Raw genomic sequence first — 27,962 nt, forward strand, 5'->3', positions numbered from 1 at the left:
AACGTGGAAATTTAATGTAGGATCTCTATGTTTCTCATTCACCTCACCATGTTGTTCTAATAAAAGATATCAAAATGTTGCCAATTTCTCTTTCACTATCAGCAAGTCCAGAGTGTGCGTTTTTAATGGAGGTGGTGGGGAGGTTCAGTATTAATAAAAATGCTGTTCTTCTGGAATCTTTGTTTTCATTTGAAGAAATGCTGTGAGGTCAACTGAGCTATACTGGGAACAGGTAAGACTTGCCAAAACTGTGTCTTTGGTACATAAACCAGATTTGTCTATTACACATAAAAATCAATATTAATACTGTTCGCATGCCCTAAGCAAATGGGAGATGTTAATTTATACAAAATGCTAGGATTTCCCTAAGAGTACAAATTACAGCTTCAATACTTGAGTCCAAGGCAAACACACATTTCTTACCTGTAAGTGGTGGCAAGTCACGATCATTTGTTTCCTCCACTTCTTCTAAACCATTGTTGACAGTAGATCTGACCTGCACTGCCTGGCTAGTATAAGCTGCTCCATTGGTTGATGTTGCAGTACTTGTAGTAATCTCATCTACTTGTTCCATATCAAGCTGTTTGACTATTTCTTCAGCTTCAACAGCTTGTCCGGGAGAATCTGATCCTGATGTTCCTGTATTAAGATTTTGGCACACTCACAGTCATTATCTTTAAGCTGACTTACCTATTAGAATACTGATAATCATTATTAATCACACCAAAAAAGTTCCAGAAGATAGCTGCATTTGATTCACATTACAAAAGTAAGAACCAAATTGAAGATCACGACAAATGCCTTTCATGTCTGGAGCAAGAAACTTAATACCAATTGGTTTTTTTTCTTCTTTTTCTTTCTTTTTTTTTATTTTAATAAAAGGTACACCACTAGATACTTACAGCTATGAAAGAAATGTTCTAATGCATATAAATGTATTGTTTCTTTTATTAATGATCAACCCTTTTAAGAATTAAGGAGCCCTTTATCTAGCAGCAGTAACTCTTGGTCTGTAAATCAGAATGAAAAGTGTACTGCCACTCAAAACAGCTTTTTCTTTTAAAAAAAATAATTTATCATTCTTAGCTTTAACATTATTGCTTTTTTAAACGATACCTACCATTTTTATTTGCTGGTGAAAAAAAATTGAAAACAGGAGAAAATATGGTTCCCAGTAATGTAGTTCGTGGGGGACTGCCAGTGGTAGGGTTATCTTCTAATTTTCCATTTTGCTTTACGTGTTGGTTTGTCATTTCGTAACTTCCAGCTTCTGTAAAGGAAGAAGAGTTATGAAGTGTAATACTATGCTTCTGTTTTTCACAGTTACATCCTCTCTTTTCTTGTTATTATTTTCACTATGGGAAAGATCCCTCTTGCTCATGGTTCAACTTGGTCAACAAAAAATTAGCCTAAGTAAATAATAATTTTAAAAAGCTAGCAATTTATTATCAACATTAAAAAAAATTGCCAATTTTCAACACCATCTTAAGTTTAACACCACAAATCAGGAAGCTCTCAATATTTATATGAAGTATGCTACAGATTAACAAATAAATAAATTTAAATCCTTTAAATGGGCTTGACGATGGAAGACAGACTAAGATGCTGTGCACCTTTCTCCACAAATAATATCAGTAGCAGTGGGACTCCACTAGACAGAAACAAGTGTCAGTGGAACTCCAATGGCTGAGCCTCCAGACTTCACAAGATCAAGCCCGTAATTTATTATTCCCCACTTGTATACACATACACATGCACGCATAAATACAAATTAAATAATTTTTAGTTGTAATGACAGGCAACAAAGGACATAGTTAAATAAATTTTCATATTACAAAACATAACACATAACAAGGAAGGTTTTCTATAAATGTGCATGTACAGTATAGTACATCCTAGAACTAAAAATTTCCATCTCATGGCTGAGATCCAAGACACAGTTCTGAGACTGAGATGAAAGAGAAGTTATTTACTTCACAGTAACAAGGCTTTGAGACGTCTGTCCATATGGAAGTAAGCACATGTATTCTGTGCACATGAGCTGAGAACCTTTTTGTCAGCTGAGCCTGATGGAGCTGCACAAGGACTTCACACTTCCTATCGTTTCTATATAAAATGTAGTGTGTGCCAGCTGCAACTCAGCGCCTTCACTAATATGCAGTATTTTAACTAAGAACTCCGTATCACTGGAACAGTAACGTGGGCTCAGTGTGCTCTACGCGGAGACCTCAGAACAGACTTGATTTAAGTCAATAGCTTTTCTTCCGTCTTTAAGCACTGCCTGCATGCATCACACTGTGAGCGGGTGCATATCCATTCCCTCTCCAGGAGGCAAAAAACCTGAATTAACAGTAGCCAATACTGGAAAAAGGGTTTTTTCCTCAAGCCATGTTACACAGACATCTGACAACCACCAAATAGGAAATTCTCTCACATGGTAACCTTTCCATCACTGAAATGACTTATTTGGAGCTCTATCCTTTACTCAGCTACCGATTTTGCAAACCTTGTTGTGGATCACAAAATCTTTGAGACCTCTGCCTTGCCGTCAAACTTGGCAGAAACCCGAAGTGGATTCCCACATTACTGGGGGAATGAAGAATGAAGGAACACTGACAGGCAGCACAATCACAGAGTCTCCTTAGAAAAGAAGTCAGCTCTTTTTTAAAGTCAGATTTGGAACCACGGCTGATACTTTAAATGTCACTGACCATTTGATCATGTCATTATTAGAGACATTAAAAAAGAAACAATTTTCATGGGGAACAGGGTTGTGTAATCTCCATCCTTAGAGACACTCAAAACTTGACTGGATAAGGCTCTGAGCAGCACAACTTAACTCCAAAGTCAGATCTCACTTCAAGCTGGATGAACATTGCTGCGAGGGGAGTGGGGGACTGGCCCAGATGACCTTTAGAGGGCCCTTCTGATCTACATTTTCCATGATTCTAGGACAGAAACCCATCTACATGTTTGACAAGTGCTTTCAGTATCTAAGAACACCTGGTTACTTATACAACGCTCACGAGCTGGGAAGTTGTATTTCACTTTTTTTTGGTGAGAAAATAGGAGAAGTGCTGAATCAAATAATTATCATTGGTTTATTAGAACAGTAATTTTTAAAAGTTAATTTAGTTCCTGTTTTGAAACCAATGGCTGGTCATGATCATGTATCCAAATTGTTCTTACAAAAATACAATGGATGTGTCTGAGAAGTAATTTAACTGTTGCTTAGAGAAATCTTACTTCGCTACTATCAGCTCAGCCTTGCTGTCACTGAAGTCAATCATATAACCCTTAAGAACCTCCACCATTGAAGAAATGGCCTGTATTTAGTTAAGAGCTGTAAGACTACTGAATCACCATTCGACTGCAACATATGATTAGGAGTATTTACAAACCTCCATTCATTTGACTTTTCCGTCGTACTCGAGAGATCTGTTTATTAGGCTTTTCTCCTGTTTGAGGTGTGGATGTAATCAAGTTGTTATCTATATCCCGTTCAATTCTACTTCTTTTTGCAGGATTTTCTCTTTCTTCCTTAAAATAGAAAAGGGGGAAAAAAGAAACATACTGAATAGTGCCTCTTTTCTCCACTGAATACCACCAGAAGATGTTAACTGTTAGAGAGTTTTGCAAAAGATCTATTTATTGTTCCACTTCCAGATGCAGGGTATGCAACATGTTATCTGGCCAGCTGGAATTTTAAATTAATTTGAACTGACACAACTCAAAGTAAAGAGCAAAGTACCAGGAAAGAAAACTGTACTTGGAACTTCTGCAGTAGAAATACTGTCTTTAAGTACTATTTCACTGAACAGCCAATTTATAAATATTAAAGTGCTATAAAGTTTGGGAAATGTAGAGACAAGGCAACTAAAATTACCTGAAACTTGACTTGTCTGCATGTTAAATATATAGGAAATAAACCGCATGACAATATTCAATGTGAAATTCCACCATGCTCCCTACATGAAGTGCCTTGTTAAACTGTACACAAGGATATAACGTGCTGCTATTCAACGCATATCAGATAGTACATGGCAAAATGTAGCTGTTAGAAGTGGTGTAAGCAAGGGTTATGACCCAATGACCCTCCTTTAAGTAAATGACTGATCTTCCCTGTGACACTTACATGAATGATGTAGAACCAAACGGTTTCTCATTTTTTCTGTGCATGAGTGTATGTGTAGGCACACATGTTTAAGACAGGTTTCTTCCCCTTTTTCCCCAAAGTACCTACTACAACTCAATGGCAATCTGAAATCTAAAGCATGACCGTACAGAGTACACTGAAATGTGAGGTATGAGACAAGGCAAAATAAATTGAATTAAATATAAAAAAAAAAGCCATAGAACACATAAAAGTTAATTAAAATTTCTATTTTAGAACTACAATATTACCTTTCTAGAGCAGCAGTTTTACATCTTTAAAAAGAAAAAAACTGTTCACGTACTCCAAAAAAAAAGTAATAGATCTTTTAGAAAAATTAATCTAAAGCCCATGCAAACACTGCAGTAGCTAAAAGAAATACTAACAAATGTGGAAAAGTATTGACATTCGTATCAGAAGACAACTGAACACCACTGATCCCAAAAGCTTCCTACTGGCAATATCCTTGAGCAACAACCTTGGTGAGAACAATGTAATTACTACCACTTAGAATTAATATCGTATACACCATAAATCCATATAATGAGAGAAAACGGATGGCTCACTGAACTGATAGAAGAACAGTAAAGCATCTTATCTTCTAGGTCATTTGTTCAAATGTTCAACACCGGGGGAAAAAAACGAGAGAAATTAATTAACTTCTAAAGCTATCCATTGGCCTTCATAAAATGAGTTGTGTTCTCATTGTGCTTTACAGAAAACAAGTGTAGAAGCATTACAGAAATTACAATGGAAACAGGAAATCTGGCTGATGGCAGAGGCACAAAGAATTCACTAAATCTGGACTCCTTTCATCCTTCACGATGTGGTGGGAAAGCTCACACCTGCTGTGCCCTTGCTGTACTAGTTATATAGAATTCAAAGGTGAAATATGATACAATGGTATTGTGCTACTTGCTTTAATCACTCAACATTTTATTGCATACATATAGAATTAAATATGCCTATTCCATGTGTTTATGTAACAATCTTTTCGAATTATATGATCTATTCAATTCATTGTAACCTATTATTACTCATAATTGTGCCATAAGGAACAGGGCAATGTCACACAGACATAAACATTTTGTTTGCTTTTAGGTTGTTTTCAGAAACCATGTATTTATCAAGGAATGGCCTAAAGTTAAACTAGAAATGATGACAACACATTCAAAGTCAAAAGTAGTTTCTGACAGTGCTAGAAACCCCCAAATTTAAGAAGTTTAAAGGAACTTGCAACAGCAAGTTCTACAATATTTCCACCATTAACATTTAAAATTTTTAATAGTACTTCCTGTGTGCATATGTGTATCAGGTTTTCTGGTATATCAGATTTATCATTTTGTAAATGACCACGACTACTGCCAACTTGCACGGGGACCGCGAGTCAGCAAAAGACCTCAAGATCAGACCCATCACCATCCACATTCGAAGAGCCACACTTTAGTCTCTGGTTTATCTAAATAGCTATAAGTTTTTTTCACGTTTTGTTTGTTTATGGAGTATTTCCACTATGACATCTTTACAACACCAGATAAACAACCTTATGACGATGATCAAAATTCTCAAAATATACTTCTTAGGAAGATGTTTATTGCTGTAAATCCATATAACCTCAGTGGTGATTTAGATTTTGGCTTTCCCATAAACAAACTACTATGCAAGTTGTGCACATACACTATCTCAAAGAGTTATAACGTTTCCATGGCAGCCACAAGACTATTTTTTTAAGTCATTAACGCTTTGGAAGATAGCCCGGCAGTATCAATATCATGCCATGCTAATGCCACTGGAACCACTCCAAGTCCTGCTACAGGCACAGGAGAGGACATGAAAGGAAACAGGAGAAAAATGTGGACATTGTGTATTAAAAAATGTGTCAAGAAAAAAAAAAAAAGAATGAAATGTAATCCAAAGATTTGGGGGAGGAAGGGAAGACGGAGAGAGAGAAAGTTAACAAAACCTTGAAGAGACAAAGGAAAGGAAAACCAGACATATTTCCCTTATCTTAAAATTCCAATGTAAGTATTTTGCTTAGATTTTAGCATTTTGTTGCAGTGGTTTTGCAGCCAAAATGTTGCACTACTGAGCTACAATATAGATGTTGAATGCAAAATAGATTAATTGTCCTGGTTTAACAGAACACAAAATGTAAGTGGATTTAACCATTTATTTTTACAGAAAGATTTCTTTGTCGGTACCTCAATGTTTCTATGATAGGTAATTAACACATGCCATGAAATACTACATTTCATCATATTCTTGACAATTTAAGAATACAGTGCTACTTTAATTAAAATTATTTCAACTTCAGCCTGTTACAAAGTTATCATTTCAACAGTTCAAAACCCAGAAAATACTTCTGAATTTGTATATTTTTATTTCTCGTATAGTTAATCTGGGATACATTTAATTTACTTATGACTTCTTGGCTACTCTTCTTTAAAATTTACAGCTACATAATGTCAGTATCTGGCCTGCTGGGACTGAATTAATTTTGGGTTTTTTTAACTGGTCTCCCTTTACAGAAAAAAGCCATAGTTTTTTGAAGCAATTGCAAGGTTATATTCAGCCTATCAAAGTTACACACATGCACACATGTGTGAAAAATTCACCCTCAAAATGTACATGCAACAGGTTTTAACGTGAAGATTAGTAAAGTTCAGATTTCTGTCTAAATCAAGACAGGCGAGATTTAGTGGTTTAGCCCTGACAATGTTTGAATTTGATCCACAAAGTGGGGGCAGTGTTCACTGCAATAATACACTGAGTAGTTGTAGCAATTTCACGATAGTTGAATTTGTGAGGTTTGACCTTTATTGATTGATGGACTCCTAAACAATTTTGAATAAAAACGCTAAAAATATTCAGCAAATTTATGTTTACAAACTTCCTTTTCTTAGTTGCTAGTCCTGGTAACCCTCACATTCAAGGAATCCTTAAAACAGAAGTTAAAATCCTACTGAATTTATTACCCAACATTTTCACAAAGAACTACCTAGGTAATAAACCCCATGATTTACTGGATTGTCTTAAATATGCCTACAATTGACTCCTGTAGCATCTGAAAATCTGCTTTATAAAAAAAATAAAATACAAAAAACCCATTAGCTGTTACCTGACACAACTACGACAGGTACTTCTTGCCTTCCAATTCTTTAAAAGAATGTTTTGCTCCCACCACATTACATGTTTGTTTATACTTAATAGAAGAAAAGGTTTTAAATCAAATTTAGCTGAATACGACTCAATTAAAAAATAAAAAGAACCCACTGATGGTGTACCTTGGGTGTGCTTCCTTTAATAAACTTTTTGATTGAAGACAACAAGCCAGTTTCATTTTTCTGTGGTTTTCCTCCGCCAACAGGTAAGCTCTCTTCTACCTCCGAATGTTTCCTCTTTGCCCTCGGAGCACGTTGTGTGTGAATTTGATTCGATTGCTGAGAAGCTTTCCGCGTTCTCAGCCTCATTTTCATGTGTACCACATGTAAAGCTATAAAAGGAAAAAACCAAGAATAGTTAGTCATTGAAGAAATGTATTAAGCTTCAGATCATGAATTCAAAAAATTATATAACACTGACAGTGTTCTGATGCACCGACCTTTTACATCCATATATATGGCTTAATTTAAATCAAAGAGAAGAGCTATTTAAGTTAAGGCGTAACACTGGCAGAAGAACAAATTAATATCATCTGGCCGTGGCTACATCTAACCATTAGATCAATGAGGTTTTTGCAAAACCCTCCAATCTGAGTAGCAGGAACAAAAAAAATCTACCTGCTTTTAAGATGAAAAGGATTGTATGGTGCCTGGTGTCTTCAGCATCAGATGACTAGACTCAATGACCTACGCAGTCCTTTCCAGCTCTGTGTTCCTCACAATACTTCATTTTAAGTCTCTACATTAAATCTGAGATGAGGCATAAATCTAAATTCGTGTCAAGTGTTCACAGAAGAAGAAATCATAAGTGAGACTATGCATTCAATATAGGTGAGGATATAGCAGCTCAACATAGGAACTTAAGATTGATCTTCAATACAACTGTATTTGGGAATAAGATTAGGCCACAGAAGGACTCATGCAAGGGCAGTATTTATTAAAGCAGAGTAAAAGGCCATTCCAGGGAATGTGTCCCATTCATCTCCAACCTTCAATTGGACTGCTGGTATAGTCAAACTTGTGCATAAATATAACTGCTTCTCTGGACTGAGAGATATGCCTTCTTCAGCTGACGGAAGCTCATACTTCGGTCAATTTGTATGGGACTACTCATGTGCTTAAAATTATACGTATACTGGATCAGGAGCAAAAAAAGAAGTACTAACAAATCCGTCTGAATAGTAACGCTCAGAAATACCGGTAAGAAAGTAATACACATTTCCTAGCTGAAGTCGTGACAAAAAGCTTTTATTTTTTTCAAAAGAAAAGCATATGCTTATCACAATAGGAATCAGAATCTGCTTTTCGGAAGTTCATTTAGCATGTATCGTATTGCCTCACAGACAGAATAAATAATCTATAACACTTAAAATATAAGCAATGTCACAATAGCTATCTTGTTTAGGAAAAGGCAATGGTGGCACTGGTATGATTCACAGGCATGGAAATACTGTGGTAACATGTTTTCAAAAACAGTCCAAAAACTGTACACAGTTGCATTTGTTCACAGTTGGATAAATCTCAATCTCAAACGAAAGGTGTTCCAGCTAGTGAAGAATAACACAACTACTGATGCTACTGTTAGAAGACTCAACCAAAAAAGTACTCAATTAGTATTGTCAAGAATGAAACAGTTTAGTTACATATAGTATTTGTTTTAACTGCCAGCAAACATCAGATTTCATTTTTTGTACTTACATATCCAGCATTTTCCATCAGTAGTTTAAAACAACAGCCATTTACAGAAGGGAGGAGGACAAATCAAGATTCTAAATGACTGAAGTAACTACAGCAAAAGTAGACTGATATTTGAGGTTTAAGGAAAGACCACAAAAACCATAGCCTAAATTTATAAAAAGTGATTCCTTATAATCTTGCGCCCTCTAGTAACAGAAGCATTAAAACTCCCGAGTCCGTTAAGAGTATCCTTTCAGTATTAATATTTGCAAAAAAATCTGCATTTCATTTAAAAGGATCTACTGTATGTAAAAAAAAAAGTAATGCAGAGAAATAATGAAAAAAATCCCCAGAGATTTTAATCCTATTTTCTGTTCTGACTCTTTACCACTAGAAAAATAAAAAAATTTAAAATAACTTTCTTATACAAAGATGTAAAATAAATATGCTTGTTATCAGGACTTGCATCTCTACTTTTCCTTCTTACAAACAGCTGCCAGATTAATTTTCTGGGCGTGATTTATAGTGGGAAGGACCTACAACACACATATGCTCCCATTGTACTTCTGTGCAAATCAGAGGACCTAATTATAGAACTGAAGAAATTATCAAACATCAATGGACAGGATGGTCCAAAGATACCTTAAAACATGTAATTTCACTTCGGAAATATTGTGGAAAGCATTACTTTTTATCAACATTGTGTGCATTAAGTCATGTACTTTTAAGTTAGCATGACTTACCAAAATCGTATTATCCTAGACAGCTGAAAAAAGAACAATTACATTTAAGGTTTCTCTGTGTTCTTGTATGTGGGAGATGAACTAATTCCCAATCCTAGCAGGAAATACAGCCTGAGACAGAAAATGGCCATTAAAGTTTTAAACCAAGTAGTTTAAATATATCCATGTTTCAAGTTAAATACCAATTTGTTGGAAGGAAGTTTGATAAAAACAACACTGTTTTGACATGTTAAAAATATTCTTAAAACTCTCCAAGGAGCTCTAGTCCTTCCACAATTTGAAAAAGGGAATTTTATTAGCAGTTATTATCAACCTGTTTAGGAATTAATTTGGCTGAATTGTAACTCTCTGAAATTCTACGAGATGTATATTACAGGGAGATCAGTGTTGGATCACAGACAGCAATCTCTAGGGCAGAGAAGTAAGCAGAGGAGTGCAGACAGCAGTCACGAACACTTCAACAATCCCAGCTTCAATTGGTTTCAAATGGGCATCCCCAGCCCAGCACAGTCGCCTCCTTCCCATCTCTGACTTGCCAGGCAGCCCTATGCCAGCCAGAACAACTAACCCTTCTCCTTTTCTATTGCACAGGTCGCATGGGTTGTTGTTTGCATTCCTTCCTGCCAGGAAGCAAGACAAGAGCAAGAGGCAGGCTATACTCATGAGGGCCCCTCGGGTATAGGAAACGTGGCTTTGCTGAGGAGTTGAGGAGAAGAATTTGCTATACTCCACGTTGCCTGTATTAGGCAAAAGATGAACCAATGTAATGTTTGTCAACGGTGAGTATGTATTTATCCAGCAAGGAACCATTCAACTCATCTGTACACCACTGCCAGAGAGTTCTTTGGCTCATTTCACACCCTGGGTATCAAGCCTGGGGTTATAAGTATCTCTAATGGACTTAGCAACAGCTACCTGCAATCCTCTCAATGACAGGAGTTTGCTTTTCTAATGCTTGATACATTTGGCAGTGGCCAGTTTCTACTTGAATTATAGTCACGTTTCTTTTCTGCAACAAGCATAAACCAGACTACAATACTTAAAACACTCTCTCAGTCAAAATAATCAAGTCTAAACATGTACATGAATTTCCTTCCTCAAACATGTACAATTCGGATTTCACCACAGCATGCCACTCGGCAAAGAGCCTGACTAAACGCATGTGTAACCGAGTACCTCGTTCTGTCAAGGCTGACTTAGCTGCCACCTTGGTTGTGCCAGAAACACGTGCTAAGACCAGAGTCATGTGGGATTACACTAAACAATCCTAAGCAATTTTTGTACTTTAATTCTCTTTTCAGCAGATTCCTTCAGCAGCTTGCAGCTCAAAGTCCCCTCTCTGTGCAGTAGTGTAATTCCTTCTCATCATGAAGAGTTGATACTGAATCATTACCGCAACATCATGAACGTGAAGTCAACTACATATATTAGCAGCAAATATACTGAATATTTAAAAACTCGAGCCATGTTTCTGCACTGTATACATGTCATATGTTAAACTCTCAAAGCCTCAAATTCCTTCTACATTTACAATAAACCACGAATGGGGGGGGGGGGGGGTGGGGAATGGAGGGGGGGTGGGAAAAGGGAAAACCCTCATTCTTTGAAAGAGAAATACACAACAAAGAGGGTCTAAATGAATTTCTCATTAAACAACTTCTGAGACAGGAAAATAAGAAATGAAGGAGCTATTAAAAAGCAGCAGCTGAATGAGCTACAGCTGCAATAAATTCCCCATTTCCCTGAGTGCCCACACACTAAGTTGTCAGGCTCACTCCTCTGTAAATACTGTTGTTATTCCATGGCACAGGTACAGTGTACCTACAGGAAAGAAATTCCTGTGAATGACTCATATTTCTAAATAAGAGCATACATCCACGAAACTTTCAGTTAGGGATTATCTTCTTTTCCCACCACACATGGTACTACTATTTTACCTATTTCTCCCAAAACTATAGAAGAAAAATTAGGTGAGGCACATGTAATTACAGGGTTTAAGGCTTTTTGATGCAGGATGGTAAAAGAACAGTAGTGACAAACAATAGGAAGAGAGAACTGACAAGAAATTCTAAAATTATAGTGTTGAACAATTTATAAATTCAATTTGGTGCTCAGTAATAACACTGAATGGCCACCACTGTAAACTGTATATGCCAAGCCTGAACACCAGAAAAGTTCTACAGGATTAAGACAACTGAACACGCTTCAGGAGTGTAACTTGGTGAGTGACAGGAACACACCAGATAGGTGGGATCTATTTATTTATTTATTTATCTCATCAATTTCTCTAGCATTGAAATGTAATACCCAGGTCTTTCCCAGGCAGATCAGAGAGATGCTGCAAATCCTCACTGGATCACGAAGAGCATCACACACTCCCTAACACCACAGAAGTGCAGATGTACAGAGCTAGAGAGAGCTTGTGAGCCCACCTCACCACCCTGCATGGCGTCAGGAGGCAGATTGACCTTCTCCTAGGAGGTCAGACAGTAAGAGAAGAGGAAATTATGAGGAACTTGCATCAGATATGTTGGGATTCTCAATGTTTTTGATACAACAGAGCTTCTCTTCACCCATGTAACAAGCGATAGGATGAGAGGAAATAGCCTCAAGTCACGCCAGGTAAGATTTAGATCAGGTATTAGGAAAAATTTCTTCACCAAAAGGGTTGTCGAGCCCTGGACCAGGCTGCCCAGGGAAGGGATGGAGTCACCATCCCTGGGGGTATTTAACAGACGTGTAGACATGGCACTTAGGAATGTGGTTTAGTGGTGGACTTGGTAGTGCTAAGTTAATGGTTGCACTCAATGGTCTTAAAAGTCTTTTCCAACCTCAATGATTCTGTGATTCTGCTGCTATAGAGCATATTAACCTCCTAGTGTGGACACAGCCTATGTTGACAGAATATTTGTTTTCTGCTGCCACAGTACACCTCCCTTCCAAATGACAGAAGTAAGCCAAAAAACACTCCCTTTCCTCAGAGGAATTGTGCCCATACATCAATTTTTGCCATCATTTTGCCATGACCAATGAGTGTAAAAGATTCACACAGCAAAACAAAGCATACTGAAAAATTTTGTGAAATATATCCAATTTTAACAACCACAATATTCTTCCTGCATTACTTCCGCAGCATTTCTTGAAACATTTTTTACGCAAAGCCAAGAAAGAAGTAAAATATTTTTTTTAGATTTTGAGCAAGAGTGTCAATGCATGCTGTCTATATTGTAGATACAGATATAGAGATGGATGCATGACCAACACACACAAAGCCGTGAACTGTCACCAAATTTAACAGCTGTGACAACTGACACCTGGGTTTCAATTTGTGAGCTACCGGTGGCAGGTTCAGTGGCTCACTATCAACCAGCTCGGATAACGCAGACCTCGCTGCTGAGAAAATGTGTTCATTTCTTTCAAATATTTCTGGATATACAAGCTGGATCACAGTGGGCACATCCACAGAAAGAAAAACCAAGAACAAATATTTTCTTCAACTTCCTTTTAAACAAACAATACCAGTCATATTTCATCAGCACATTTCATTACTGTAATGTGACCCAGATTTCAAGTATGAAGAAACATCCCAATGAGAAGATGTGTTCATTGAGCTGGCTGAAGTCCATTCACATGGTACTAGTGATGCTTTCAAGAAACGTAAGATCTTACGCTAGTGTACAAAGAAGCCTGAGTCACCATGGGAAATGGACAAAAAGTTGGTAAGCCTATGCCAGGTCAAGAGAGAGAAATATGGGACAAATGATAACCACAGCGTAATGATATACCTGTCTGGACTCACAACAAAGTCAAGGAAAATGACTTATAGACAATGTCTTTCATCCAGACAGGCCCCAAAGCCTTTAAAACTTCAAGTAAATGTTTTTTGTTAGTTCAAAGATGTTGAGACTTTTCCCCCTCAAAGACTTTTGGCCTTTCTTTAACCAACTTATTCTCCTTCCCTAGAAAATTACAGCAATTTCATGTTATTCCAGCTGATGTATTTCATATTTTGCAACATACACTATTACCTGTCACTCTCCTCAAATCTTTCAAGTGTGTTTTTCTGCAACTGCCTCCTAGAGAGACAACTATTAACTAGGAAACCATGATTCAAAGTCTGGAAGTAGTGCTAGTATAATGTACATAAAAACAAGATAAAAAGACAATGACTTATAAAACCAGCAAAACACACAATATGTACTATTCAAATGTTGGTGCTTGGCTATGAAATCTGGATAAATATATAAAGAAACGACAAGTTTCATCAAATAAATAGCTAGCAATTGTAACTATCAGAGATCCAATGCAAATGGCACCTTGTAAGAGTCGGGCCAAAGAGAACAATATTGTCTCAACATTGCCAACAGAGACCTGGAGATGGAATGTGGTCCTCATGGACACCCAGACACAAAGACCCTGGGAAGGAGAACTGCACGGTACGAGGAGTACTATGCCGCTCCCTGCTACCTGGGACTGGAAGGAACAACTACAATAAGGCCACATACCCGCTGTCCAGAAGATGGATCACAACCACTGCCATAGCAACAAACGAGAAAACTTGAACTTCAGGTGAACTTTTCTTCATTATAATACAAAAACACACCTTCTGGCCTGAAGCTACCCGCCTCTAAGGCAAACCACGCCTTGGGCACCCCTCTTTGGACATGCTGGTAACCGTGCTCAAGAAGGTGAGACTGGCAACAACCCATGGGCCAGAGGAGGAGCGAGGTGTGTTGCTCGGCAATAAAAGATGGCGCCTTAGCAACCGAACCTTGGAGATCTTCCCCACCAAGGATCACGAGGATCGGAAGGATGGGTGGGACGCTGCCTGGACCTGGGACCATAGGGACGCCTTGGACTCGTGGTGGTAGCTATAATCCTCTTTCCTTTCTTTTTACTTTACCTTTCCTTCCCTCCCTGCCACTCTATCGCACGCCGCTTTACGGGCAAACAATAAAGTTGTGCTGTTTGATCAAAGCACAACCCCTTGGCATGGTCACCTTGATTTTTTGCACTTTGAGATCATAGTAAACGAACCATCACGAGTCCACTGTGTGGACCGTGACATAACTCTAATTTTATCTTGCTTCATTGAAAGCACCTTTTCTTCTCCCTCTCTTTCAGGTTACTAAGTCATTTCAACCTGAAATAAAATCATGCCTGGAAACCCTGGTCTTCAGTCCCCATGTTTTAACAATGATTCCTCAGTATGTCTGTCTCAGGCTCACATACATAGTTCTACTCTCCCAAAGATTAACCATCTCCCCTAAACGAAAGATTTTCTTAGAAAGATTTTGCCAAAGAATGAAGGTGCCTTTTCACAACTGGCCTTAACAGATAATAGATTTTTTGTTACTTTATTTTTCTGCTCTAGCAATCATATTTCTAGGCACCTTTGTTTTGCCATTGCGTTGCTAGTGAGGCTTTGTTTTGATTACACTACATGCATTTGGAACTGAAAGTTTATTCCCTCCTGGCCAAGATATTTTTATCTCTGCGAATGTGGGTACATGCTTCTAATTAATTCAGTCTTTTCAGTTTGGGTCAGACTACTAACCAAGAAATAAAAATGGAGAGCTGGGTTAATTGTTGAAGAGAATCTCAGAACAGAACCCCAAAATCTACTGCCAAAGAAAGATACTATTTACAGTCTCTGATGTTGCCAAGACAAGCATTTTACATTAGTCATCTTCAGATATTGCGGAGCTCACCAATAGTGGAGATGTTTTGAAATACAGATTTGCAGTGCCCAAGTTTTAGATGAGTGGATAACGAATTCCACTACAAACAGCACCGTTCCTGTTGAGATCCTGGAATGGACCAGCTGTCTTTAGACATATTAGGCTCTCTGGACATTTAATCCATGCTGCTAGGCACACAGGGAGCCTATTTTTGGAAGCCATCTCCCCCTTGTTACAACCCGTGGTATAGACAGGTTGCTAAACACTTCCTGAACAGACCTTCCAGGATGTTGGCTGACCACAAAAAAATCCTAATTAATTACTTTTTTAAATTGTTCATCTCATCCATATTAGTTATCTTTTTAATTAAAAACAAACAAAAAAAAATTTAAGAGTAATAAGCTCAAGTAAATCTGTGTTGGATTACAGAAGCCATGGTGTAACTTTTGTGTTTGTTTTGAGAAAGTAGTAATTTTTGCAAGGTCTACACAGACAAGAGAGCTGCCTTTTGCTTAACTTCACCAGAAAACCTAATCTTGCTCTACTTCACCTTAATCTTCCTGTGGTATCAGAACCACAATCACATATTCCACAGGACTTTGTCAGGTTGATCTCTTTTAAAAGGCTAGATAAAGTTTTGGCTGCTCCTTTGGCCTTAAAACAGAAGATTATTTTTATTGTAGGATGAAAACTCTTTAAATGATAATATGACCCTTATTGTCCTGGAAAACATAAAGCTTCAAAACCTTTAAAAATAGTTCAAACTGTGCTCTCTACTTTATAAGGGGGTGCTATTATGGTTTTCTCGCACCTGGCCTTCCTGTTTTAAAATAAATAAATCAACCGACCCTGTTATTAAAACGGGGGGAAATACCATCACAGTCAAGATTTTTATCAATTACTGTCCATAAAAATTTTAAACTAAATGTTTTCCACTACATATACATGCTGATTTAAACCTGACGTTCATATTCCATTCTGGCCTTTTTCTTGCATGGAAAAGATCATTCTTATAAATTGCAGTCTCTAAGATTAATTTGCTAATTTGTACATGTACCCAAATTAAAAACTGATACGAAAAGTAGTGCTAAAGTTTTACCAGCTTTACTGATTTGTGAGTGATACTATGTTTTTACATATAACCACAATACTGAGACATTATCAACTCGTATCTCATTCACTTTCAAAACCTTACCTGAAATGAGTTTCAGGGACCTGTCTGATCCCATCACAATGAGGCTATTTTACACATTTTATTTTCTGTCATTAGTATTTTTTTCTGTCTTATTTTGGGTCAAAAATCCCCAGGAAGAAACAAACCTCACAGTGGAAAGTTACAGAAAGTTTCTGGTCAATATTCCAATACAAAGTATAATAAGCACAAGTTACCAACAGCAACAAAAGTTTTGCAAGCCAAACCTATCTGCATATACGCTGTAATGTTTCCATTCTACTTCGATTCTACCTTGAATTTTGCTTATTTATTTCACAAACTAATTGCCTCCAGTTTGGTCTAACATATTTCTGCCACTTCAAAATGTGTAAGATGTAATGAAACAATAACTATGTGGCTGTAAAGTAGCAGATATGGCTCTTGCTTGGTAAACAAGCAGGGAATTGCTCTGTTGAGTGAGAAGATAAGTGTTTGCCTGGTGCCTTACTTTGGAAAGTTTATGTCTGAGAAAAAGGTAGAAGCTACAGCACTATTAATACTACCGTTACCGATGCCATATGGTACAGGTTTACATTCTTAAGAAAAAATGCAAAACCAGCTAGTATTTTAGTATGTCTGGCAACCTGAGAGCCTTTTGGAGTCAGAGCAAAGGAAGGCTGTGTATTATGGGGCATGGATTCATACGCTACACTAATAAATCTGAATGGAATAGAGGCAGCTAAAGTCCACTAATCTCCACACTCGACCCAGAAACCTGTATCTCTATGTTTTAAAACAGAGAAATCTGCAAGAACAAGAAGTGCTGTTGTCACCTATAAGCTTACACAGTTGTTGGATTTTTTTCCAATGATTCCTCAGCATTAAGCATCAACCTAGCCTCTCCATCAGGAACTCCACCGGACAGGAAAGGCCTGTGCCATGTTCCAAAGCAAAGCAAGTTTTCTTGAGCACGGTTAATTCATTAGATTATGAAGCAGTTACATTATAATTTGGGAGAATTTTCTAGATATTGAGGAGACCTAATTGAATTTAAATAACAAACCTAATGCAAGTTAACTTAAATACCAAATAAATACTTGGAAGAAAGTTAGTTGTCACCTTTGTGCCATATAGTACCTATGATAGAGCACACAATACTTTTCAGTAGAAATATTGAATAAATAATTTAGCAAAATCATGAAACAATATTCTTGATATTTATAAACGTTTTAATGGAAATAGAAGGAATGCTTTCTAGTTTCCATACCTCCTTCCTCCACACCCCTTCCAGCTCCGTAGGTACTTTTTCATTGTGCATTACGATCAAGGGGAAGTGGGTAGGGGGAGAGGGAAAGAAAAGGCAGCCTGTCTTTCAGCGATGCTTTTTCCGACAATAAAGTCAGTTTAAGGAGCTATTCATTCCTCTACTGACTTTGCTGCCTTTCAGCATGCAGTTGCAAGACACTAGTTTTTGCTGGGGGTTTGGCACAGGGAGCTCCAGCCTCCCCTTCTCCAGCACAGCTCGCTCTCACCCGCATGACAGAGTTTGCTGCTCTGACAGGCTGTGGCTCCACGACAGCCTAAACCCATCTAACTGCCGTCATACTCCTGCACTCTCCCTGACGCAGCTCTGGCGCTCAGCTAACCCTCCATTTAGCCATATTTTTAGGCCAGTTTAGTAAACAGAATCACAGAACAAGGGATGGAATGAAAACATACAACTCCTGGCAGGGGAAAGGACAGTTTCGAGTAGTAAGCCAGCAAGCCCAGGGCATGGCGTTAAAGCACTGTACCATGATCACCCATGTATAACTACATAACTTAACACAACTGCTCAGCTGTCAGCATGTTCTCTGGCACAGTCACATATGGCATCAATGGCATAGCATCCTCCTGGATGGTGCTCAGGAACACGTGGGAGAGCTGTTCCCTACAGGCAGGAGAGAGGAGGTCACCCTGTTTTGAAGGAAGAGCGCTTAGCTGGGAGGATACAACCTGTATCTCGCTGCTTGCTCTCAAGGCCAAGGAACACATCCTGCCCGGTTTCACTGCCTGGTCAGTGGGGGACTGCAGCAGCCAAGAGACTGTTCCAAGCTGCTTTGGAACCACAGCCTCATCTGCTCTATTATCAGCCGTGAGGCTGGGTTTTTTGTGTTGATGTGATCACTGAAACTATTCAGGTTTAAAATTTGCCTTTTCTGGCATGTTATTTTAACAAAGACCATCCGGTCACAAATTTTTTAAAGCAACAGTATTTTATGTCATGGGTTTCATTCGCTTACCGTACTCTTTGATGGGCTGTATTCTTTAGCATAAATATTTGCAAGCTTTTTCTATTACTGTTGATTTTTTTACAGCCTTGTTTCTACAGAAAATAAGGCTTAATACATTTGCACTGTCCATAACTGTCTGTGTGTCTGCCAGTCTTCCCCAGGTAAACGTGGAACTCAGTGACTGCATCAACACTGTTTCACAGAGGGAGAGAAATATCAACTATGCCAATTTCCCACAAGTTTTCTGAAAATGAAAAGCTATGTAGGCAAGACAGACCCTTTTAGCACCCCCAATAAGCAAAACAGCCACAGCCCAGTCCTTAGCCCACATCCACTCTGGCTACACACAGACACACTCCACCTCGTCTCCTTTCCTAGCCCACCTCTACAATAAAAAAGGTCAGCTCCTGTGCAGAGGCAGGGCAGCGAACGAACAGCTATGTGTTCTGCTCCAGCACAGCCAGCAAACCCAGCGCAGGCACCGCAAGCACCAGGAGGCAGAGCAAACAGGAGGTGCTCTGACTAGGGGTGGGGATACTTGAAATGCTGTCGCTAGAGAGGAGGGGGCTGGAAGGTAAAAGGAATACAAGTCCGCAGGAAAACAGATCTTATCAATTCAGCTGTTCAAGAAACAACATATAACTAACTGGATTATTTCAGCTTGTGATTACCTTGTTCAGAAGAATCCTCGTTTATGACACAACATGACAATAAAGTAACTCAGAAATAGAGTTTGAAGAAAAATGCTGAGAACACCATTCATGTAAATGGTTGACACCTTTTGTCCCCAAGCACTACAGAGTAGTATTTAAAAACCTACATATTAAAGTGTGTGGGTGGAGGGGAAGTCATTCTCTCCTCATCCTTTCAGTATCATATACATTATAAAACAGAAATTATTTTTTGGAACTCTCTTTGAATACAGAGGGTAAACAAAGTCCACCCAGATTAGTTTAAACAACCATCTATTGCAAAGTTAATTCAGCAGACTTTGTGCAAAAGCAAATGAGGAGTGTCCACCTAGCCACAGGCAAAAGAGCAGAGCTGAGCTATGGAACTCAAGTAACAGGTGGAAAAGCACCCATTCAGGTACTCAGAAAGCTCTGTACAGATTTTCTTCTGTACTTGCTTCTATTCTATGATGGCTGACTGAAGGCTTTTAACCCTCTGATACAGCCTTTTCACATCAGACTTGTCCCATTCTATCAACTGCCATGTGCAGATTCTCACTCCTTTCACAAGAAGCTTAACTTGAACAAAAAGTTTAAAAGTGGGTGGCATGGTACCTTTTGCCTTCTCGTAAGGCAAGATGCTGTTTAACATACATCTGCACCAGTTTTTTTTAGTTTGGATCTAGCCTGAGGTTTTGAAACAAATCTCATCATCCCCTCTACAGTGTTTCGGTTTGCATAACAAAGCGGCCTCAGAGCATACCAACTGGAGTCCTCTGCCTGAAACTGAACTGGAAGACACACTTCCATCACTACAGGTCACGGGACCAGACCAAGTTAAAACCTCCAGAAATGAAAACGACATGCACATCAAGTCCTCCACACCAACAGACTCAATCTACAGTTCTGTTCCTATTGCACCACACAATGTTTGACAGTACAGATGAAGACTGACAACACTAAGTAAGTCGATGTAAAAGCACTGGGTTTATCAGCATTGTTACTTTAGTTGAAAAATAAAACTAAACCATCAAACAAACAAGAAAGCCCTATACCCCTTTACCCTAGTAATACTGACAAAATACCAGCTATCTAAATGCAGACACAGAGCCTTTCAAATTCCCAGCAAATGGCACATTAACAGCTAGCTACTCCTCCAACCTTGCAGTACCTAACTGAAAGGGAACAGAAAATACCTAAAGAAGAGAAAGAGCAATCTTACTGAAATAACTTTTTGAAAGCATGGACCACTGATGACAAATGTTTATTTTCTAATCTTATACTATTTTATGGTTTAGAACTCTATTATGTTAATTAACTCAGGACATTTTTATATTAACCATTAATCTTTGAGACTGAACATTATCAAACAGTTCCCAGGTATATAATAAACCAATCCACTATCAAAAAAGAATTATTTTCAAATAAGTCCAACAATGTAATTAAGCATGACACCTCTTCACCCAAAACTATATCTATACAGCCCATTTTTCCAACTGAGCTCTCAAAGACTTCTCTCTTATGACAGCTAATAACCCTTCTAGTCCCTCAGCAACACAAGACTAAGGAACTATAAATCCAGTAATTACAGTTGTTTAAGAAGATCACTTCAGCTACACTGAAGTCTCCAAAAGTTTCTTCCAAATCTGTATTTTTAAGAACATAAATTAAAAATATCAAGATTCTACTAACATTCTTGGCTTCTTCTTTAATATTCATTGGTTCTGTCTTGATAAGCAAAATAAACAAGCTTTTCCAATATTCAAATCTATTTAATTACAACTACTTGGTCTTGACAAGAGTCTAAGGTGTCAAATACATTGAGCTAGGTAATACAACCAAATAGACTATATTTAAATTTAGTACACACAAAACCCATAACTGCCTTTAATGTTCTCGTGCATATTTCTGCTACCTATAAGTTACCTTCCTCCCCTCCTCCACAAATAATAAAAAAAAAAACCCAAAAAACAACAAAAATACCAAACCTTAAAACGTCTGTTCATACTATGCTTTTCTTTGGCAAACATGGAAACATAACTGCTGCCCACGTAACTACTAATAACTAGCTTTCTCTTACTGTCTTTATTTACTTAACTTCTGACAGACATTATTGTTCATTATTTCTCAGACATGCATGCAGATACAGACACAGGACTGCAGTACAAGCAGCATGTTGCAGTTGTCCACATTTTCAAACATAAATGAGCTCAGAGCCCTCACCTCTAGGATTTATCTCCCTCTCAGGTGATGGATTTGAATCAGGTGACCAGGCATCACAGGGCACCCCGAAGGCATTATTTCATATAAAAGGAAGTCTGCTGCACCTAAATGAGCTCCCCTAGGATAGTAAAATTAGAGAAATTCCTAGGAAGGGGAGAAAAGAGACAACTTAGGTTGTGTTATCTCATATGAAAAGGGTACTGGGAAATGAAGCAAGGACAAAGGAGACTACAGATCCTAGCTGTTACCTCAAGTTAGCCCACTCCTTCCTGAAATAGTGGATACTTCAAAAACACCAGATAGGAGATGCAAACTACAGAAGAGCGAGCCTAGAGGAAGCTATCAACAGATGAAGCAAAATCCCACCACAGGGGGTAAGAAACAAATATATCTGCATTAGACTCTTTGCTCCAGCACCTTCAGCCCCTGTACGTTAAGCAGAAGATGCTGAGTACCCTTGACATTCTACCTAGATTAAGGAAATCTATGTGTCTAAACCAGAAGTTTTACCTGTATGCTACTACCTCTTAGAAATGTGAAAGGAAGGGGGAAACACTATTTTTCCCTAGTCAACTATAGCTAGGGTAACAAGTCTCCTAGTGAGTGCAAATGCAACTCGTGCTGGCAAAAGGAACCCCTTTGTGTAGGGGTTTTACCGCTAACTAGGCTGGTATTGCTGTGCCACTGAAGTCTTTGTGGTATAGTCTAATCCTCAGATTGAATTACCTACCTTCCTCTAATTAGCACCTCCTAAAATATAGGGTGAATCAAAGCAATCATGTTTTAGAATTGCCTAAAGTAAACGGAGTTATGATTTAGACTGAATCAGTGCAGCTAAAGCTAAATCACTTAGAACAACTGCTCTGATTTGATCCAAGTTCCTGTTAATTTATTAATTTAAATTAGCTATTCCTAAGCATAGCCTAAATAAGGACAGGTTCCTTTTCTTTCATATGAGGCTTCAAGGATGCTAACATGCCCTACAGTATCGCCTTCCTAGCCTTACTCTGCTGATGACACTCCTGCTGTGTTGCCACTGTGTGTGTTTATACATGTAAAATAATTTATTCATAAGTAAATTCTAATCCAAATTTTTTTTGAGTCTTTGATATTTTTTTTTCTCCTACTTGCACTTGGTATATTGGCAATGAATGGTAAGATATATTTTTTTAGCATTGTGCTACTTTAAGTAAGTATGCATAGCTTATTTTCCAGATGCTGTGGAGTTAACAGTTCCTTTTAGTTAAACTTATTTTCATAATGTTATACTAAAAGTTACACTACTACAATAAATATTATGAGTTCAAAACCAGAAGTGTTTTATGCCTTCTAACGAGATTCTGCACCCAAAAGAAAGAAATTCTGAATTCAGACAGGAGTGTTAGGGATAACTTCAATTTCCATCATCTCTTCTTCATGCAACTCTGACATCCGTGTCGTTGGTGGACAGAGGATCCTCATTAGATCTAATGCAACAGATAGGTAGCTTCTTAAATGTTGGGTTTAGGGTTATTTTTAGCTAGATGCATAGAAATCTGATTGATGGGGCTGGACTCTCATGAAATTTTCCCCATGGGGAGCTCTATTTTTTTATGTCAATACAGCAGAGATCAATGCAGCTGCCAAGTTAATGCTGTCCACCAGCAGCTGCACGTTTTCTTTCCCTTGGCTTGTCCACAGATCATGGTATTACCATAAATACCAACCCGTTAGATAGGGAAACTGAGGCAACAAAGGACATCTGTGAGATCACACATCTGACAGTGCTGGCAAAGGTGAAAATACACTTCAGGCTTATACTCAACTCACTACTTTCTCATACCAGATCATCCTAACAAGTGTTTTCTTTGGATCACAAGGTACAATGAACTTATTTTCTGTAGTTAAGGGGACCTTAATTGAAGTAATTACTGAAACTGATCTGATTGGGAAGAAATCTATTTAGAAGCTAAGACTGCCAACTGGGATGCCACCATCCCACCTCTGAAACTGATGCCTTTACATGTTGATGATTGCACACTTAATTTTTCAAGTGCTATTGAAAAAGTCTTCATCTGTGAATGTAAAATATTTATTTTTCTAAAATACTAAACAATGGCCATCTAGGCAACTCAACATGTAAACAACATGTTATATTGGCTTTCAAGAATCTCTGTGTATGTGAGCTTCTCCAAGCAATCAGAAGAGACACACTGCACAGCAACTAACGCTGCACTTCACCAAATTAACCTATGTTTAAAGTACTCTATCAGGCCTGACTGTCAAAATCCCTGCCTGAGACAGCTATTCTTTATAAACAAGCTTGAGAAGAGTTCACCATTCCCTTACAGGATGAGAGCACCGTGATTCAATTTAACTAGTAAAAATTGCAATCCATTATGAATTTGATTAATCAACTATGCACTTATAGTGCATACTTGCATTTTCTTAAGACTTAACTGGGAAGTATAAACATCAAATGAACTTTTCATATACAACAGATGAAAAGCAATCTTCCATTTAAAATTTACAAGAGATTGGTGCCAACACTTTAGCGGTAACGTAAACTGCCAGTAAATGAAAGAATTTCATTCACTTAGGCCTTTACTTTCTGGGTTAATAAGAGTAAGAACTATCATATCTGATCTGCTCACAGTAATGAATCAGAAAGGCACTTGTCAGAGAGGAAAGCTCCTGAGAAAGTATGGGATAAGGATGCAGTCACAAGGGGGAGTGTGTGTGTGTGGGGGGGCAGCCGTTAAATCAGGGATAATCTTAATAATCCTGTGCTGACATTATCAAAGTCCAAAAACTATCACAATAGGATCTGGCTCCCCTAGGGAGACCAGGCTGAAAACACATGGATGGGAAGAAACTTGTACAGGGTTTGAATCGGGAGAAGGTGCAAACCCACAAACTCCAAAAGGCATTTTTAGAGTTGTACGATTACCCTGGCCTCAGATGTGACCTTGAAATTATCATGACGATGTTCCGGAACTTCCAGTTATTCCTTCAAAAGGGCCAGAATTCTCAAGCTTCTGTCAGAGTGTACATATGTCTAGAAATGCACATTAATTTTAAATTTCTGCCAAATTCCAGTCCTGCTTGATATATCCTGCTTTTACAGACTCACAGAATGGTTGAGGTTGGAAGGGAACTCTGGAGTTCATCTTGTCCAACCCCCCTGCTCAAGCTTTTCTTGCAAGCTCTTGCCAAAATAGTTCAGCTTGACTTTCAGCATTGGTTCTCACAAAAATGTGCAAGTACTCCCAGTCATTACTCCACTTAGACCTATGAAAAAGTTTCTTCCATGGGAACAAAATACTTGCGTAGAAAACTTTCAGAAGAGGAAAGGTGATTCTTAAAGTCTTCTGCAGACACTACTTTTGTTGGAGTAGTTGTCAACCTCAACAGCATTACAAGTGATCAAAGAAAATAAAAGCCAATACAGTATGGAAAAACTTGGTAAGATGAAGACTAAGTTTCCTTTTGAATTCAGTTGACTTTTTGTTTGTTTGTTTCTTCAACTGCTTAATGCTATTCAGCCTGCAACAGTGTCACATCAGCGTGCTGGGGAATCAACACAGTGGAAGGAAGTTAACACTTGCGGTGGAAATCTGAAGATGGAAAATTACCTTCAGATTATGAAAATACATGTACAGCTCCAGCATCTGTGGAATGTTTACAACTTTAGAAAAATGGTCTAACTGTACCATTAAATCTCTGGGACAGACTGACAAGAGAATATTTTCTTTAATGAAAGAACTTCCTCGCATGAAACAGGAATGTCAGCTTCAGTGCATTCTCCACTGACTGGAACAGGATCAAGTCTTAACTAAGTTCCACACAATGTTTTCAGGGGAAAAGTGGAGACTGTTTTATGGAATTTAAGTTGGGATTTGGCTTGCATCCTAGAACATATATCTTGGTATGAAAACTGCTGAAATATTTAAGTGGGCAAGCCACTTGGAGCTATCCAGTCACTGGAAGTCACACAGGCAAAGCCTCCCGAGGGAGAAAAGCTTGAAGTGGGAAGGGGGTGGGGGGTGAGGGAGGGGCAAATAATCTTTGAATCATATCTGTTATATAGAACTGTTCGCTTCTGCCTACAGCATGAAGTAGTTACAACTTGTTTTCTGCTACTGTCACAGATCCAATACGTTACTCTAGCTAAATCATAATCTCTTCCTGCCTCAGTTCATCCATGTGTAAACCTGGTTCTCTAACTCTTACCTTAATGTGTCATGGGGCTTAATTAATAACACTTAGGTCTTTTAAGCCCTCTACAAACATTAACTACTTCTTGTAACAACTCTCCGAGGTATTATTATCCCCATTTTACTGATGGAGAAATGGCAACAAAGGTTGTGACTTGCCCAAGGCAACAGAGTAATAGGTATACTTAGAGATCCTCTTCGTGGACTACTGTATTGTAACAGTGGAAACTTATCAAGAAAGGCAAAGTCAATAACTGCAATCTCAAAATCGCTTTTTAAAGTGCACCATAAGCAACTGCAAGACTATGAACCCCCCTGACCAGCAACAATAGGCTTGGGCTCAGAACAAGTGCTGCAATCATCACCGCAGAGAAACGAGTACCCTAGGCAGACCTAGGCGAGAGCTCACCCAAACAGTCACAAAGGAATAGCAAGACCTGTCCACTCATGTGCTCCTAAGTACCGTAAAATTGAGCAACAGGCTTGTACAGTATTCTTCGGTAGCACAGAAGCCAGCAGATAATCAATGCGGTATGTGACACGCTAATACCTTCTGCTGCGTTCCCAGTATTGACAGGGGATGCCGGTAACGGGTTCAGAATGCGGTGGTCCCGCGCGCCAGTGGCCGGCACATCACGGCCGCTGTTCCCCCACCTCCTGCCCTCACAAGTGACAAGCAGACAAAGTTGGCGTTACTCCCCCTGCCCGGCCGCGCTGACAGCCTTCGCAGCAGCCTTCTGCCGCCCGGGATCTCTGCCCGGGCAGCCCGCGGCGTCGCGCCGGTGCCCGGCACCCGGCGGGGAGGCGGCGGGGCGGCACACACACACACACCCCGCCCCGTCCCGTGTGTGTGTCCCCGGAGCCGGTGACAGGCACGTCCAGAGCTGCCGCCCGGGTGGCGACAACAACAGCCAGCAACAGGCGCGTCCTGCGCGCTCGCTCCGCGGGAGCCAGCGGCGGACATGGCCCGCCCGTGCGCAGCAGGGGCTGGGATGCAGCCCGCGGAGCTACGCCCCCGAGCCGGCCCGGCCCGGGACGCGCCCCCGCCGCCCGCCGCCCCGCACGGCGCAGCCCCCGCGGCGCCCACCGCCGCCCGCGGAGCGGGACGGGACGGGGCGGGCGGGACGGAGGAGGCTCACCGCAGGCCTCGGCCTAGAGGGGCGGGCGGGGGGTGTCAGCGCGGGGGTGACAGCCGCGCCGCCCGCTCCCCCGCGGGCAGGGGGCCGGCCCGGGCGGGCTGCGCTCCCGCTCCGGCGCGGCCGGGGCTGGCTGGCCTCCGCGGGCGGCGAGGGGAGGTGAGCGGGGAGGGACGGGCTGGCTCCGCACGCAGAGGGGCGCGCAGCCCGGCGGACGGGCGGGCGGACGGGGGCCCGCCGCGGGGCAGGCCCCGAGGGGAGGCTCCCGCCGGTCACTCCGGAGCGGCCACCCCTCGCCTTCCCCACCTGATCCCGGGCTGGGACTTCGCGCTGGCTGAGCCGCCGCGGCAGTTACCTGTGGGTGCGGGGTGCCGGGGAGGCGGGCCCCTGGTGTCCGGGTTCCCGGCGGCCGGGCCGGGCCGCGCCGGGCCGGGCGGGCGCCGCTGTGTTTACACCGCCGCCGGGGCTCCGCGCTCCGCAGCCGCTCAGCAGCCAGTCGCCATTTCCCGCCTACCGACCTGCTACACCGCACGGAGGGACCCGGATGGGGAGAGGGGCCGCCGCGCAGGCGCAGCCCGGCCGGGGGAGGGGGGCCTGGGGACGGCGGCGCCGGGGCAGGCCGGGAAGGAGGGAAGCCGGGGCCTGGCGCGGGGAGCGGCGCCCCGAGGCGGCGGGCCCGGCGGGCGGGCGGAGAGCGACGCGGGCCGCGGCGCAGCGGGGGTGCGGGAGAGGGCCCGGCCGCCTCCTTCCCCGCCGCCAAGGGCGGGAGGCTGCGCCTCGGGCGCCGGGGCCGAGCCCGCCTCACGGGGAGGAGGCAGCGGCCGCCCTCGCTCTCTTGGCGCCGCGCCGAGCCGGCCGGCGGCCTGCCGCGCTCTGAGGTGAGGCGAGGGGCGAG

General features: G+C 40.5%; 1 protein-coding gene across 1 annotated transcript in view; it reads right to left on the bottom strand.

Annotated features, from left to right (window-relative positions):
• Nucleotides 1-27,562, bottom strand: part of CTDSPL2 (CTD small phosphatase like 2) — a 43,352-nt gene extending 15,790 nt beyond the window's left edge. The window contains exons 1-5 of the mRNA XM_080395017.1: nucleotides 27,423-27,562; nucleotides 7,438-7,646; nucleotides 3,402-3,540; nucleotides 1,121-1,270; nucleotides 424-639 (exon numbers count right to left, since the gene is read on the bottom strand). Of these exons, the coding sequence (XP_080251143.1) occupies nucleotides 424-639; nucleotides 1,121-1,270; nucleotides 3,402-3,540; nucleotides 7,438-7,629 (697 nt within the window). The 5' untranslated portion in view covers nucleotides 7,630-7,646; nucleotides 27,423-27,562. The remainder of the gene's footprint in view (nucleotides 1-423; nucleotides 640-1,120; nucleotides 1,271-3,401; nucleotides 3,541-7,437; nucleotides 7,647-27,422) is intronic.
• Between the last annotated feature and the right edge of the window lie 400 nt (nucleotides 27,563-27,962).

This window comes from Falco punctatus, assembly GCF_963210335.1.
Source record: "Falco punctatus genome assembly, chromosome: 7".
NCBI classification, from domain to species: Eukaryota; Metazoa; Chordata; class Aves; order Falconiformes; family Falconidae; genus Falco; species Falco punctatus.